This window comes from Helicoverpa armigera, chromosome 10 (genome assembly GCF_030705265.1).
Source record: "Helicoverpa armigera isolate CAAS_96S chromosome 10, ASM3070526v1, whole genome shotgun sequence".
Taxonomy (NCBI): Eukaryota; Metazoa; Arthropoda; class Insecta; order Lepidoptera; family Noctuidae; genus Helicoverpa; species Helicoverpa armigera.
In genome coordinates this window covers 741,796-756,230 of record NC_087129.1, presented here as the reverse complement: position 1 = coordinate 756,230, position 14,435 = coordinate 741,796, and the positions used below count along the sequence as shown (strand labels likewise).

General features: G+C 37.8%; 1 protein-coding gene across 1 annotated transcript in view; it reads right to left on the bottom strand.

The window, feature by feature from the left end:
• The window catches only part of LOC110375199 (phospholipid-transporting ATPase VD), a 43,892-nt gene that overhangs the window by 10,662 nt on the left and 18,795 nt on the right, over nt 1–14,435 (bottom strand). The window contains exons 2-6 of the mRNA XM_064036711.1: nt 3,307–3,511; nt 1,996–2,817; nt 1,571–1,725; nt 984–1,128; nt 369–575 (exon numbers count right to left, since the gene is read on the bottom strand). Of these exons, the coding sequence (XP_063892781.1) occupies nt 369–575; nt 984–1,128; nt 1,571–1,725; nt 1,996–2,817; nt 3,307–3,511 (1,534 nt within the window). The remainder of the gene's footprint in view (nt 1–368; nt 576–983; nt 1,129–1,570; nt 1,726–1,995; nt 2,818–3,306; nt 3,512–14,435) is intronic.

Genomic DNA, 14,435 nt, shown 5'->3' with positions numbered 1-14,435 from the left:
GCGAAATTTGGTTAAAAAGGCACCCTTAAAGAATTTTGCATGATACTTCTTACATGTTGTTCCGCTTCCGTGTAAAGGGGAAAGGCTTTTTGGACACCTTCTTTTATTTAATTATGGATGATAATCAGCTGACATTAAATAAACTACATTTATCTTTTTTATTGTAGACTGGGCAATTTGAATCGACATAGTAAAGAAAGAACTGACAATTTTTACACTTCAAAGTCTAGTTTTTGCACATAAATTTCGCAATACAGTCTAGTGAGTCTCCCTATTTTTATACTTAGCGGATAAAATCTACTTAATTTTTTAACTTTAAATTCAAATATAAAACTATAAACTCAAAAACTTTTAACATGTCCACAAACCTGTCCTGAAGCCGTCCTCATAGCAACCGACATGCACTTCCTATTGGCGTCGAACTGCTGCACTCGTAACACCTTCATCTTGCTGAGCTCTCCTCGGATGCCCAGCTCCACCTCATCAGGGTGGCGGTTTCTCAGCTCGTAGCCGTAAGCTAGGGCGGCTTCTGCTAACGCTAACTCGTCTGGACTTTCGGCTTCGTAGCGGATTAACTGCAAATGTGTGAGTTATAAGTTTTGGGAAAATTAATTAGGGATCAATAATTTTAATTCGGTCCATTTACTTTCTGTAGTTTAAGTAAGCTTTGAGAAAGATAGTTCGGTATTTGATCAATACACGGGCACAGAAACTCGACAAGAATATGTTGTCCTACGAATAATTTTACTCTTTTTCAATCAGTAAGGACGAAGACAGAACAAACTTTCTGTTTATTGGTTAGAACGCGTCTTCCTCGGGAAGAATACAAGACCGATTGAAAATACTGTCAGTTTTACATAGCCCATTTATTGAGAGAAGCTATAGTCTTTTTATGAGGGGCGTATTATGCGCAAAAATGTCATATTTAATCTAATCTATGTCATCAAATTCTACTTAAGATAACCAAAAAAAAATACACTCACACTATGATCAGTGACCGATGTGCTGGGTATGCTCGTGTCTTCCTTGCTGCTCATGAGGAGCTTCGGCAGTCGGATCTTGAGAGGTGACCCTGTGGACGGCGGCGGCGATGGCGTCGTCGACCGAGACTCGGTTAAGCGAGCATATCTGTGTGAACAAGAAAAGATTTTGTGAATCAATTGCAAGGTACAATACAATGTGGATTATTTTAGGGGTCCTAAACTGTCGAAGAGGAAAATGAGGATGAAGGAGAAATGAGGCTCTCAAATCCGATGTGGCAATTTTTTGGAATCCTGAATGTTATGTGGATTCGGAGTTAACACCAAAGCTAAGACCAAAATATTAAACTGACTGAGTATATTTTTCCGTACATGTTAAATTTTGTTTAAGCTTCTGCGCTATAGTTATTGCCAACAATTTTATGCCTCATGGTGTTTATACGCCATTACGATCTCAATGACCGCCCGAAGGTTCGCAGATTTGCGCTGCTCGTAAACGTCCAAATAAACCCATTAACATAGGTAATTACTATTACTGGAAATGTGCTAAAACATATTTGTGAAAATGTTGACTTACAAGAGTTACTTACTTGTCGTTAGATCTGAGTGTGCCGTTCGATCGTGTCGCCTTTCCCGTTGAGATCTGTTCGCCGGAGTTAGAAGCGCTCAGCTGCATTGAGTCCACGTGCGGCTGACTAACCACCACTGTGTTACATACAGCCAGGATTATCAGGAATTCGCGAACCTGAAATATTTATTATTGTAACCTTAACAACATCTTGCACAGCTGCAAAATAGTTGTGTCGCATTATATAAAAAGCATTGAAACGCTTTATCATTTGAAAACGCAAAAATATTTCGCAGCTGTGTTTGCTCGAATGCTCAAATACTCAAACGTCACACAATTCTAGGTAAAGTAAATCTCACGGTATCTTTACCACTTTAATCCGTATCGTAGCTTCAGTGTGACGTTCGAATGTTTGGTCATAAGCTATTGAATAGATAAGCGTGGTACCTTTTGTGTATGTTGTGCATCATTGTTGTCAGTTAAATGTTGTAGTAATCGTCTGTTCGGAGATACGTTCGTGATGGGAGTGACGATGGGCGGCAATTCTGGAGCTGGCTCCGCGGGAGGACCCGGCGGATGGTCGTAGTCTACGCCACTGATCGCACATCGCCTGAACACCATCTTGTTCTCGGTGAGAGTCCCTGTCTTGTCGCTGAACAGGTACGCTACCTGTCCCAACTCTTCGGTAATATTCAAGGCACGGCATTCTGTCCGCGTATTCGTTTCGGGATCGTACATCTGAACGTCATTGTGTATATGATATACTTGGAGCAGTTTAGTCATTTCTATTGTCACGTACAACGACACGGGTATCATCACTTGGAGCGCTATGATGTAAGTCCAGAATATGAGGAGCCCCTCGAAGGCGGGTTTGTTCACATTTACTATAAAAGGTACTGCCTGGTATAGCGAAACATAATAGTGGTCTAACCACATTTTGCTGCTGACTGCACCGGCACAACAAAGGAAGAGTAACACTAAGACACACCATATCACATCGGTGTTCATTTTTTTCTCTAAGCCTGAACACTTATATCTTGGTCCTCCGTTGTTGAGCATCGCCTTGGTCTCGTGTCCCGCGTACACGACGATGCCCTCTACATAGTCTGTGTTCTTTATCGTGCAGTCCCTCAGCAGTAGGTTCTCAGATACGAGCGGCACTCGGGCTCCGTTGGGGTGCGAGATACAGCCTGTAAATCTGTATATTTTTGTAGATGGTCGCTCTACTTCCACAGAACTTCGGAACTTTATTGGACTGAACTCCGCTTGCTGTAAATATTACAGATTATATCTAAGTACAGAGGTACAAACAAACGATTTGGTAAACTGGGTCGCGGTACTACCACGACAATTGTGAGATTGTTGGAGAAAGTGTTCCCACGCCCTGCTTTTTTTGCGGTTTGCATTACACGCATTTTAAACAAAACTAAAAGCAGCATTTTGATGCTCAGCCAAATACAAAACTGTCAGCTCAGTGACACTTTAGAAATGGACTATGACAATTACCCACGGGCATGCTGTTGTGTCCTCTTGTCTATACGTGTTTATACTTCAGTAAGCATAGCCTATTGAATTTATTTAATAAATAACGGCTGCGCTTTTTTATCTCTAACAGAAGCAAACTATGAAATGCAGGAGTGGATTTCATTGAAACCACTTTTGGGACATCTTTCGAGTCAATTTGAGGAAGAATTTGTTCCCAAAAAGGGTCTAAAGCCATTGATGAACATAGGAGTACAATGGGATTGTTACAAATACCTTCTCTTTGAAGCCGGGAGCCACTATCCTCTGCTTGAGGTTGGTCTCCCCGTCCAGATTGCAGGTGTCCAGGTAGCAGATGCCGAGGGAGTTGGAGGAGTGCAGCAGCACCATGTCTGCGGGCACGGGCTCGTTGTTCGACAGGTGGACCAGGTCCCCCACCCGCACGTCTCGCCATTTCACCCGCACGTAGCGCTCCGCTGATCTGCAAGGCAGAAATAGAAGCAATCGATAATGTTCTGAGAACAGCAAATCTCGTCACAGGGTAATGCAGTTGCTAGTTTGTTTGTCATGTGTTAAACGCTCATAGGCGCTATGTTGTTTACTAGTTTAGGAAGTCGTGAAACCTTGAAGATGAAAATCTAAAAAGGAACATTTACAGTTCAGTTCATTTCGGTTCAATTGAACCAACCAGGAAAATCTCAAATGACTAAAACTAGGCTAATCGTCAAAATTATATAAGTCTTGCATTTTGACTAAAAACGCAAATAGTTCGATTACAAACGGTTAGAATTGAACTGCAGTTGCACAATAAGCGAGACAAATTCTGTCAGGTATGGCACGTCATGTAAGCGGGTTTACAGCTATTCGATGACTGTACATTATGCAATGCGAGAGAATCACTCCGTCAATGTCGGACCTATAAACAAGTGACGATAAGGGACACAAATGAAACTGAATCCATTGCAGTGATGACGTACACCAATTCTTCACAAGCTACAGTATCGCGTATGCCCGTGAGAGCAATAATGAAATGTGATTACGTTCAGATACGTCATTGTAGCTCTTGTAAGCCATTTCACGTAGGGTTATCCCGTGTTCGATACTGTTAAGCGTTGCCGCGTGTAAATTCCATGCGCGCATTCGACAAAGCGTGTACAAAAGTACAATCATAATCAACGCGTTATTGTAGTCAATCTTATCGGTGAGAGAGCAATTAATACCTGAGAGAATAACGTTCGTAACACAAGAATGTTGAACAAATCGCGAGCAAAGCAACAGGTCGTTGTAGATGGTGTGCCGATATCCGCGTCGAGGTATACTTTCTACGATTTAAAAGAGCTTTACATATCGTTAAGCGATAACCGTCGGGTTTCCAACGCTTCTGTCTTCATGTTTATTGTTTGTAGGAATAACAATGAGTTTACTGTTCACCGTCACGCGTCCACTCATTCACTATAATATTCCCGCGACCCAACTGAGTAGGTTAAGGTTCACAGTAATATCAACTAGTTTTCAAAGGTTTTATGAACATTATGTGGGAGGCGGGTAAATAATGTTCGTCATGAATCATTTACCTCGACGTGGCTTTGGTCAAGATATTGTTTATTTTACGCTTATAATAGGCAAGTCATTTTCAAGATTTCGCCATATTAGGCGCAACGTGTAGTAGGCTAAAACGTCAAATATTTGGCAAGACACAACTCTAGAGCTTCTCTCGATGACGTGATATCTTACAAGTGTGTTTACGTTATAATTACTTTATCTAATTACACAATAACGCTATCATATAATAGTCCTAGAATTACTATCACGATTACTACGTGAATCAGGTCTCTAATAAATGAAGTGTGGGTCATATTTTTTGCACTGTAAAATTACCTAAGTAGTAGTTGGTTAACGGCAAATCAGGCTAGTTGGTTTCCACGGGGAGTTGTCTTTCTGTGGCTTAAGCTAATGACACATTACATAGAGCAGAGTACCTAGGTTATGTAACAAGTAAGACAAATGTAAGAAAAAATCTCTTCCAACCATTTAGTGACTAAACAACAATGAAGTAACATTGGAAAGTGTGGCTGATGCCGTCGTGACCGCTACATGAGTCAGCTACAGCCAAAACAATACTCGATACAACTTTGCACGGCTCCTTAGAACCCAAGCTATTTCAAGTGACCCGCTATCGTGACTATACGCAAAACTTGCTTATACCACGCATCACATTTCATTCAAGTAAAGCAGTTGTTTATGTCTATGAGAACAATAAGTTCTTGAAACCGTTAGTATAAGAATAACGCTGTTATTAATACTAGCTTCAGCCAGCAGTTTCACCCGCATCCCGTTCTCACTAAACCAGATAAAAATTAGCCTACAGCTTTCCTCGATAAATGGCCGTCTAGCAATGAAAGATTTTTTCAAATCGGACCAGTAGTTCCTGTGATTAACGTTCAAGCAAACAAACAAACTCTTCAGCTTAATAATATTATTACTTATAGACAAATAATATCAAAGTATGGCGGCATACACCTCGACCTGGCGCCTGGGAATCTGTGTCATTGACACAATGCAGCTATTAAGAGTTTCATGTTTATTCGCCTAACAAACGCGAAGAATTCTTATCACATCAAATTATATGGCAGACGTAATGTCGAACAAACTAAATGGCCAAAAGAGCCTTCAAAAGAAACTAACGATACAAACCAGTAGCAATATGCAAATATAAAGTGAATTAATTTAAATGAAACTCCATTTTGAGTCAATTAAGTCAATGTTTCTGATGCTGCGGTAGTGGCATATGGCAAAAACATACTTTCAGCCGGACGCAAAGTATTAAGTTAAATATTTGCACTGTAAATAAAAACAAAGTAACTGATATTCCTGTAAACAGAATTGCAACGTAAATGCTAACGTAAATAAATAATAACACATTGTACGAGGGTAATAATATCCTCGCACTACAGCAAGCGTAGTAAGACGTGGAAACGGAAATTATAAAAATCAGTTTGTTTACTGAACATTGTCTTATCGATCGATGATGTAAGGCTCGTCAAACGCCTGTAAACTATTAACAGGTACACGCATGAATCATCGGACGAAAACTATAAGTGTTTGTACAGCAGTTCCAATAGTTCTTGAAAAAACAATGCCAAGAGAGGCTTACGTGGTACGCACCCGCGTAACACAAACACTTGACACAAAATATGAAGTAAATTGTTACATTCAAGATAAACAACAAATAGATTAAACTGCCATTACAGATAATATTGAGTTTCCTTATTTTGGTAACAGTCAATTAAAAGATGAAGCAAAATCGTACAATTAGTGCTAGCAACATCTTCGATTCGTTTGTATAAGTGCTATGATCTGATGATGAAGATTTAAAATAAACAAATAAGTAAACGTTTACCTGAAGCACCATAAAAATATAAAAAAGTTGGAAATAATGCTCAAAAAGTTTATGTTATCTTTAAAATTCACACACTAATGCCAGAAGTACAATGTACAGCGTCAAAACATGATGTTGATGACTCGTGTTACTTAGAACAATTTGGCAGCCGAACGAAAGTGCAAAATACGTCGATAAAAATGCATGGTGTTGATTTACTCATAAACAAATCATTCAGACGGTGAAATGTTTAAGAAAAAAAAGTCCAGGAACGAATCATACGGTACACACAAGAATCATATCTTCATAAATCATATCTTTTGCTATTGTCACCACAGACAAAGTTCCGTGTTCAAAGATATCCTAATCAACATTAAATGCTGTACAAATATAAGAATAAAGAGGTAAGATAAAACCTTATTTATAAGAGGAAAATTCTTTGATAAACACAATAAAAATGATTGTATAACTGCTCAATAACGATGATAATATGATAGGCTAGCGTGCAGCGACGGTCTTGTACGACTTGCAATTTATCATCCTTACGTTGAATGAAACATCTCAGCTCATGTACTGGAAACCCCGAATGATCAATGCTATTATAATTCTCAACATTCTTTACATAGTCTTCCAAGTCAAGAAAATTGGTATTGAAAAGTAAATCGCAATCGTGTTTGAGATTGTAACAATACGCGAAAAGAATGAATTGGCACAGCGGGTGCAACATTTCTCCAATATCGTGCTGATGCTTTATTTCTGGCTTCTTCAGAGAGCAAGTTTTACTATTTTCACCATATAGAACGTAGTCAAATAATTCAACCGTTTTAGGCCTTTTATTTACATATTCTCCAAATTTATGCAAGCGATTTGTAATCGACCTAGTTGAACTATTAGCACATTAACAAATCTTTACCTAACGATGTCTAACAAATTAAGGGATTCGTCAATTTGTTTATCCAACCTTGTTATTTAATGTCACTTCCCAAACTTGATTGATCGATAAGTTGTTTTTAATAACGTTTGTAGAGCAAGGCGTTAACGAGGAAAACCCGAATGCGACTAACTTGCCTGTTTGTCACCAGTTCATGGTCAAATCAATAAGCTGATTTTGATTTGATTGGAATACACCACAGGAAAAATCTGTAGTTACCCAGTACGTTCCTTTATGATGCAGACCTTGATGTACCTAGAACTGGAAAATATTCTTAAAACTTCTAAAAGATTCCACAGTTAGTTGAGTCTGCGAAAGCCGCTGTGACGTCATGACCAGCACAGGCAATGTGAAGGCCGAAACGTTCACTATTGGCCTTAACAACCTGTCGGTAATCTCGTGTAATTACAAAACACATACTCCACGAAAATTGTCACATCATTTCATTTCGAAAATGAAAAATAAAAAAGTAAACGCGTGTAAGAATTAATTGGTCATGAAAACCAACTTAATGGGTTTATGTAAGATTCCAATGCTTTTATAGTTACAAAGTGTAACGTCATTTTGTGATAACATTCTTGTTTTAAGAAACAATACTTTTTCTAATTGTTGTTCTACTTTGATATCAGAATTTGGATAATTGAACATGCAACACGAGAAAGGACCATGGGCAAAAATGTATGAAGCCTGGGCTCACCCACCAACAGAGATGAGACCACTTTGAATATACTTGTAAAGCACTAAATATAAAGATTTAAACTCATTTTTGCGAAGAATCCATGGGGTTATTTTGCTATAAATATTTTTCTCCGACCATAAATAAACTAATATTCTGCAAAAAGTAGTGCTGTTATGGCATTGTAGGTTTTGTTATTGAACACCTTTAACTAGTTTTAAGTCCAGGTTTAATGTATACATAAACAATAAAACAGCTGCTAGCAGTTAAAATTATTTTTGTTAACATTTCAATCAATACCAATAATAATGTCGTCTAAATATCCTGCCGGTGGATTATGCATATCTACAATTTTCGAAAGTTGCCCTCGATTTCTCAGGGTTTCCATCATCAGATCCTGGCCTGGTGATGAAGGTGGTCCCATAATCCTAGCATAATCAAATCCTGCGAATTAGGTTTTATGTCATGTATAACCAAGCGCACTACGACTCTTAACAATTGTCTTTTTCTACAAAACCTATTTAGGTGCATATCTTTTTTTTGCCATGGAATTGAAGATAGTGCCCATAGTAACAATTTTAGTACAAACAAAAACCTTCACAATGGCATATGCTATAACTCTGTTGGACAATGAGCCCAATTTGACTCATGGTCCTTTGTCCCACATTACATTTCGAGGAGTGCTGTACTTTGTCAAATGCCTCATTTATTTCCACAAATATCAGGGCCAACGATAGTTCCTTGCGGGATCACTTTGTGCAACCGCCTGAATGTGACTTGTGACGCGTTGTTTGCGAAATCTTTCGAATACTTATAGGAACGTGCAGATATCCAGGGATTATGACGTCAAACCATCGGTATTTCTATACCCAATGGCGTCGATATTTCGTCTGTACTTGCTACGTACAATATAAATTAAAAAGAAAGCGACCTCGTTTGTTCTAAAGTCAATGCCGGCGGATCAATGCCATCATGCATGCGAATCTTTTGATAACCTTTACGAATCGTTTTAGTTACATTTCCGTACTGTATAGCCGGCTAGTTGATTTTTTAAATCCGCTTTTGTGCTTTTGGCAGGCCATGCCAAAATTTTATGTCGTTATGTGCCAAGAAAAAATTGATAAATCATAAAAAAAAAATTACGTGTTCCATTTCATTGTTATTTGTTAACGTTGCACGTGTAAAATGATAAAACAATGCACTTTAGATAATAACGTAGATCTATTAGCGTTGGATTAAGGAAGGTTTGTCATCGTAGATTGTCGACATCGTCTTTTGAAACTAGAATGAAAATTGTGATTTCCAAACTTGCAAAAACTGCGAAAAACAAAGAAGTGAAAATCAGGAACAAAATCGTAAAATGATTTTGTCCGGAAATGACAAGGCTGTACATTCCAAACATAAGGATTCATATTTACTTAAAATAGGTATCGTATCTAATAGATTATATCAGTATTTACTGAATTATGCCGAACAGCCTTATCTTATCGAATACGGTAATAAAAGTAAAATCGAGCATTAACTGTCACGCTACACTCTTATTATTACTGACAATACAATTAATTTTAGTTTTTTTATTTGTTTAGACGTTTCAGTAGAAACTACGGAACAAATTACACAACTGGGAATTGGACGGCTTTTGTCTGCTAATTGCTAATTACGGACAGAGAATAGCTATTTGCATAACTTGCTAGTTTACAAATGACCACCATTTACGTTTATAGAATTATGTGCTTTTTAAACCGCTGAAGTAGATGTGAGAGAACTTTTAGCGGATAATGGTCACGGTAAAGAATTGAGTCATAAAAACACTCATAGTAATTTGCTGTCATAGAACACACCATGTAATGATAGCATACACGAGGACGATAAAGCTGACGATTGACGGCACAAACACTGCACCTCCATCATACGTATAATTACCAAAGTGCATTATTGTGAAAGTGATTAGTCAAGCGATTCGAGTTGCCATTAATGACGTTGACTAACAATATTTGTTCAGTACGATAAACATCATATTGTTGTAATGTTTGGACGGTAAACTTTATTGGACGATGTCATCTGCCTAACCTTTTTCTCAACTATGTTGGGGTCGGCTTCCAGTCTTACCGCATGTAGCTTCGTACTAGTGTTTTACAAGGAGCGACAGCCTGTCTGACCTCTTCAACCCAGGTACCCGGACAAATCAATACGTAAAACGGGTTATCAGACTTACTGGTTTCTGACTACCCGTAACGACAGCCAAAAATGATGAATTAAAGCCGGGACCTACAATGTTTTAGAAGGTGTAGTAACCTGAGATTAAGAGCCAAGTGACACACTTCTTCCACGAATTGTGTTACTTTTTCTGTCTTAACACCTGGATTAGCTTCAAAGTATCGCATCATCACTCTGCTCATAAAGCTTTGCATAGCTTCCACAAAAAACGGTATTATGTTCAAACAAATGGTTTTTACAGATATAGACGATGGCATACCCACCATAATGGTTCCATTTTATTGTTTCTTTTATTCTCAGCGGTCAAATATAGGTAGACCACATTCATATGCAAAACGTTCAGTGAACTTTTTGTTTTCCTTATTTGATTCATAAATTACAATTCTTTGCTTAATTTAGTGTCTTAAAAAACTAAGTTGTTTAACATAAAATCTAAGGTTTTATTTAACAAAATATCCCATTAAATAGGAGCATATGAAACTCATTAGACAAGTTTTTCCTGGTCTATAAATATCAACATTATACTAATTACACTGTGAATATCCTACACGTGTATTTACTATTGTTAAACATACACAATTTAATTAAATTAATCTAATTTTATATTTCACTCATAATTTTCTTCACAAAATGCAAAGCAATCACGTTCAACTAATGATGTTAATAAATTAAGTAATTACTCTTCATAAGGCTCCACCAAAAACGGAGCGATATCGTCTTATTCTATATAAATGGTTGTTGATGTCATCCGCCATCATTTAATATCGGTCCATTTCTGGTCCGAGTGTTTGGTTCACTTTTACTTTCCACCATTAGAAAGTTATGTGTCGATTGGCCCGGAGTAATATGTAGGTATGGGCTATCTGATGTAACCAATTTAACCGGTTCAGTGAGTGAATCTCAGGCCAATATTTTTATATAAAAAAAATTAGGCTATAGAAGGTTAGGTTACCAGAGCTTAAAGTGTCTTGATATTTTATGCTCATAGGTTAAAACAAGAACTGAACACGGCATTTCTGAAAAGACTCAGCAGACTTACTTTTGCTTACTCTTGTTTTTATGTTATAGGTACTTAATTGCTGTTCTTTGATTAACCGCAATAAATCTCACTATTTGTCAGACAAATTGACACTGGCAGGCGATAAAAAAGTAAATTAATCCATAAAGTTCAATTTGTCCATTGTGACCGCGACGTGTCTATTTTGGGGTTAACCTCCAGCCATATCTGTCTAGCCTTAAATGTCGACTTGTACTAAATTAATTTCAAGCCGTCCATGGAGATAAATATCAGGGATCTTTGAATCATTTACTTTAAACGTAAAAGAGAAACTATAATTCCTTAAAGATAACTCCATGTCGGTTATTTTATTTGCCAGTTATTCACGTATTCGCTCGAGCATGAAATAGCTTGCACAACATGTTTTCGCGAGCTCACCATTAGGCAGCATATAATTTAATTAACTTGCCTCTCTAAACTAAGTATCTAGTAATTTTCATTAACCACGTTGTTTTACAAAGCGAAGTTAGAAGATAGATTTCAACCATTGCCTACTGTTGAGATACAATTTTAGACTTTAAAGTGACCTTGATCCACCGGATAATTGCCATCCCATCAATATTATCCCAGACGAATCTGACAGGCCAGTCTATCGTCCGTAACCAGTCATGTGACGCGCGCCCAACCATGATTTTGCACTGACTCGCGCGAACAACCCATCAAAGCTCGTTAAAGTGTAATATGCACACTTATTAAAATACCGCGTTCCAGCTGTCACAACCGACTATTACAACTTACGAGAAATGATATATTCCTGCCTCTCTCACACTTCAAACCTTGCCAAGTCTATGATCACGATCAATCAACCCACCGATAGATCTCCTGTGATCTTTTCTGACAGCAGATTAAATTGAACCAGCTTTCGATAACTTTGAACCTATTACGGTAGCGGAATAATAGCGGATACGGTTTGCACTGCCGAACAATTACGCTAAAAATATCGCTCATATTAGCGCTCTGTTTGCAGTCTACGTAGTTGCCACGAAACGCGATACTTTTAAATACATTTATTTTTGTTCTGTTACCCTGTTTTTAGTCTGAACCAGAGCTGGGCTCTGCGGAATTTAGACTCTTTTATCAGAATTTTTAAATGTTATTGCGTTGTTCTAAGAGCCTTCAACAAATTATAGCCCAAGTGTTTTGACGTCAATAGATATGTTGATATCAATAATATCTACCATACCATGGCAACAATCACCAAAAAAATGAAGTGGTGTTGTCAACAAATCAATTTAGATGAATTGCCAATCATGACCGTCTAGGCTAGGAGTAGCAGATCGGTTGTAACAGTAGTACCACTGTTTCGACTATAAACATTTAGTTACAATCGGGGGACTTGTGACGTTCGTGCTGATGCGTAATAAACTTCTAATGAATTAAACATTTCAAACGAACGGGTTTTGAAACTGATAACATTCGGAATCAATTTAAATTGTAATAATTTCGTGAGTTATGTATTGAGGCTAGTGCGCGTGTACTTGTTAATAACCTTTTATACTTCCTAGATCCTACAGTAGCTTCAGATGATGTAACTGATATGTACTAGGTACAAATAGATAAAACAAAATTATTGAAAAAAAAAATGATACCGAATTCAACCCATTGAGTAACGGTGAATGAATGTGCAGAAAATATCAACAAAAAGCTCTGGGACCAACGGCTCATATATTTTCATTAATCCCCTGGCGCCATACGAAAATAATGATTTCACACAAAGTGACTTTCTGGTTGACATTGACTCTTTCGAAAAGTTTCGCTAGCAAATATAAAAATTGAGCCAACGCATTGAAATCAGGTCTAATCCGAGCAAGATCAGCGTCATATACAGTTGTTCTGTTTTCGTCGCGTGCGCATCTCATTCGTGCATTCGATCACAAGTCACTGCGCACGGTTGCGGTCACGACACACCTCGTCTTCTACAATTAATTGCAACATTGCATTTTGCACCATACTCGTTGATAATAAATTAAACGTTTACGAGCACATTTATGACACTTGTGCATTACGTCATGCATGTGTATGTAAGCCCATGGTATTGTCCAGTTGATTAAATTAACTGACTTTACTGGTATTGGATCGTATTAACCTCCTGCCCACTCAGTGACTTCTCACTGGGTGGATGCACCTTGAAACTATACTTAGGTGACGTGATTTCATACATATAAAAACCTACGCATACGTTTGTCTATAATTCCATATTCAGTTGTCAATAAATAAGAACTTGAGGAAAACGTATGCTTTAAATGAAGCACAGCGGCGTTGCATCACAATAACCTAATTAAAAAGAGTTGAATCATGACATGTCAGGTAGGTGCGAATCTACCGTAGTTTAACAAAATACGAGTAATTATGCTGAGTCGCGCAGTACCGTTACCTATTCGCTTTCTTTTCTGACGAGAGCCTGCGCGTGCGCCGCCGGGAGAAATTCATGATCGAAACGTATGCGGAAACGACTTCGCGGTACAACGACATGGTGAATGAGGTGAAATATGTTTGTTTTCATACGAGACCAGTGTCAATGTTGGGTTTATCTAATAACATAGAAGCCAAGGATAATAAATAGAACAAAGTATGAAAATGTTGCATGATTATCGTTAAAAGGTTTTAAATAAGTGCAAATTATAAAAGAAAACTCAAGAAATGTACTAAAGGAAAATTTATGGGTAAACAACATCAGTTGCATTGCACCAACAACAATACAACGAGAAAGAGCCACATGTAACAATTATCACTTCCATAATAACATTATAGACAAACAGACAAACAAGAACATACAATGAAACGGAAAGTCGGATAAAAAACTGATAAGCCATTACTTAGGAATAGGTTTTCGCTACACAAACAATCAAACAATGGAGTAAGTGAAGTCGAAAGTTAACGTTCCGTTGTGACATTAATAATGGCGTGCAGTATTGTTTAGATACTGACGCACAACAGAAAATTGAAACTAACCGATTGAGCTGAACTCTAATCTCCATTTGCGAGCAATTTTCTTCACGAGAAAAAGTAATGGAGATCCAAATCGCTCGTGACTATGAAACAAAGCTCGACACAATTGCTTACGAAGCGGTGGACCCTGGTCATTCAATACTTTATTTTGACGTTCTCATCGTCCTAAGAATAAAACTCATGTTGGTCGGTCATT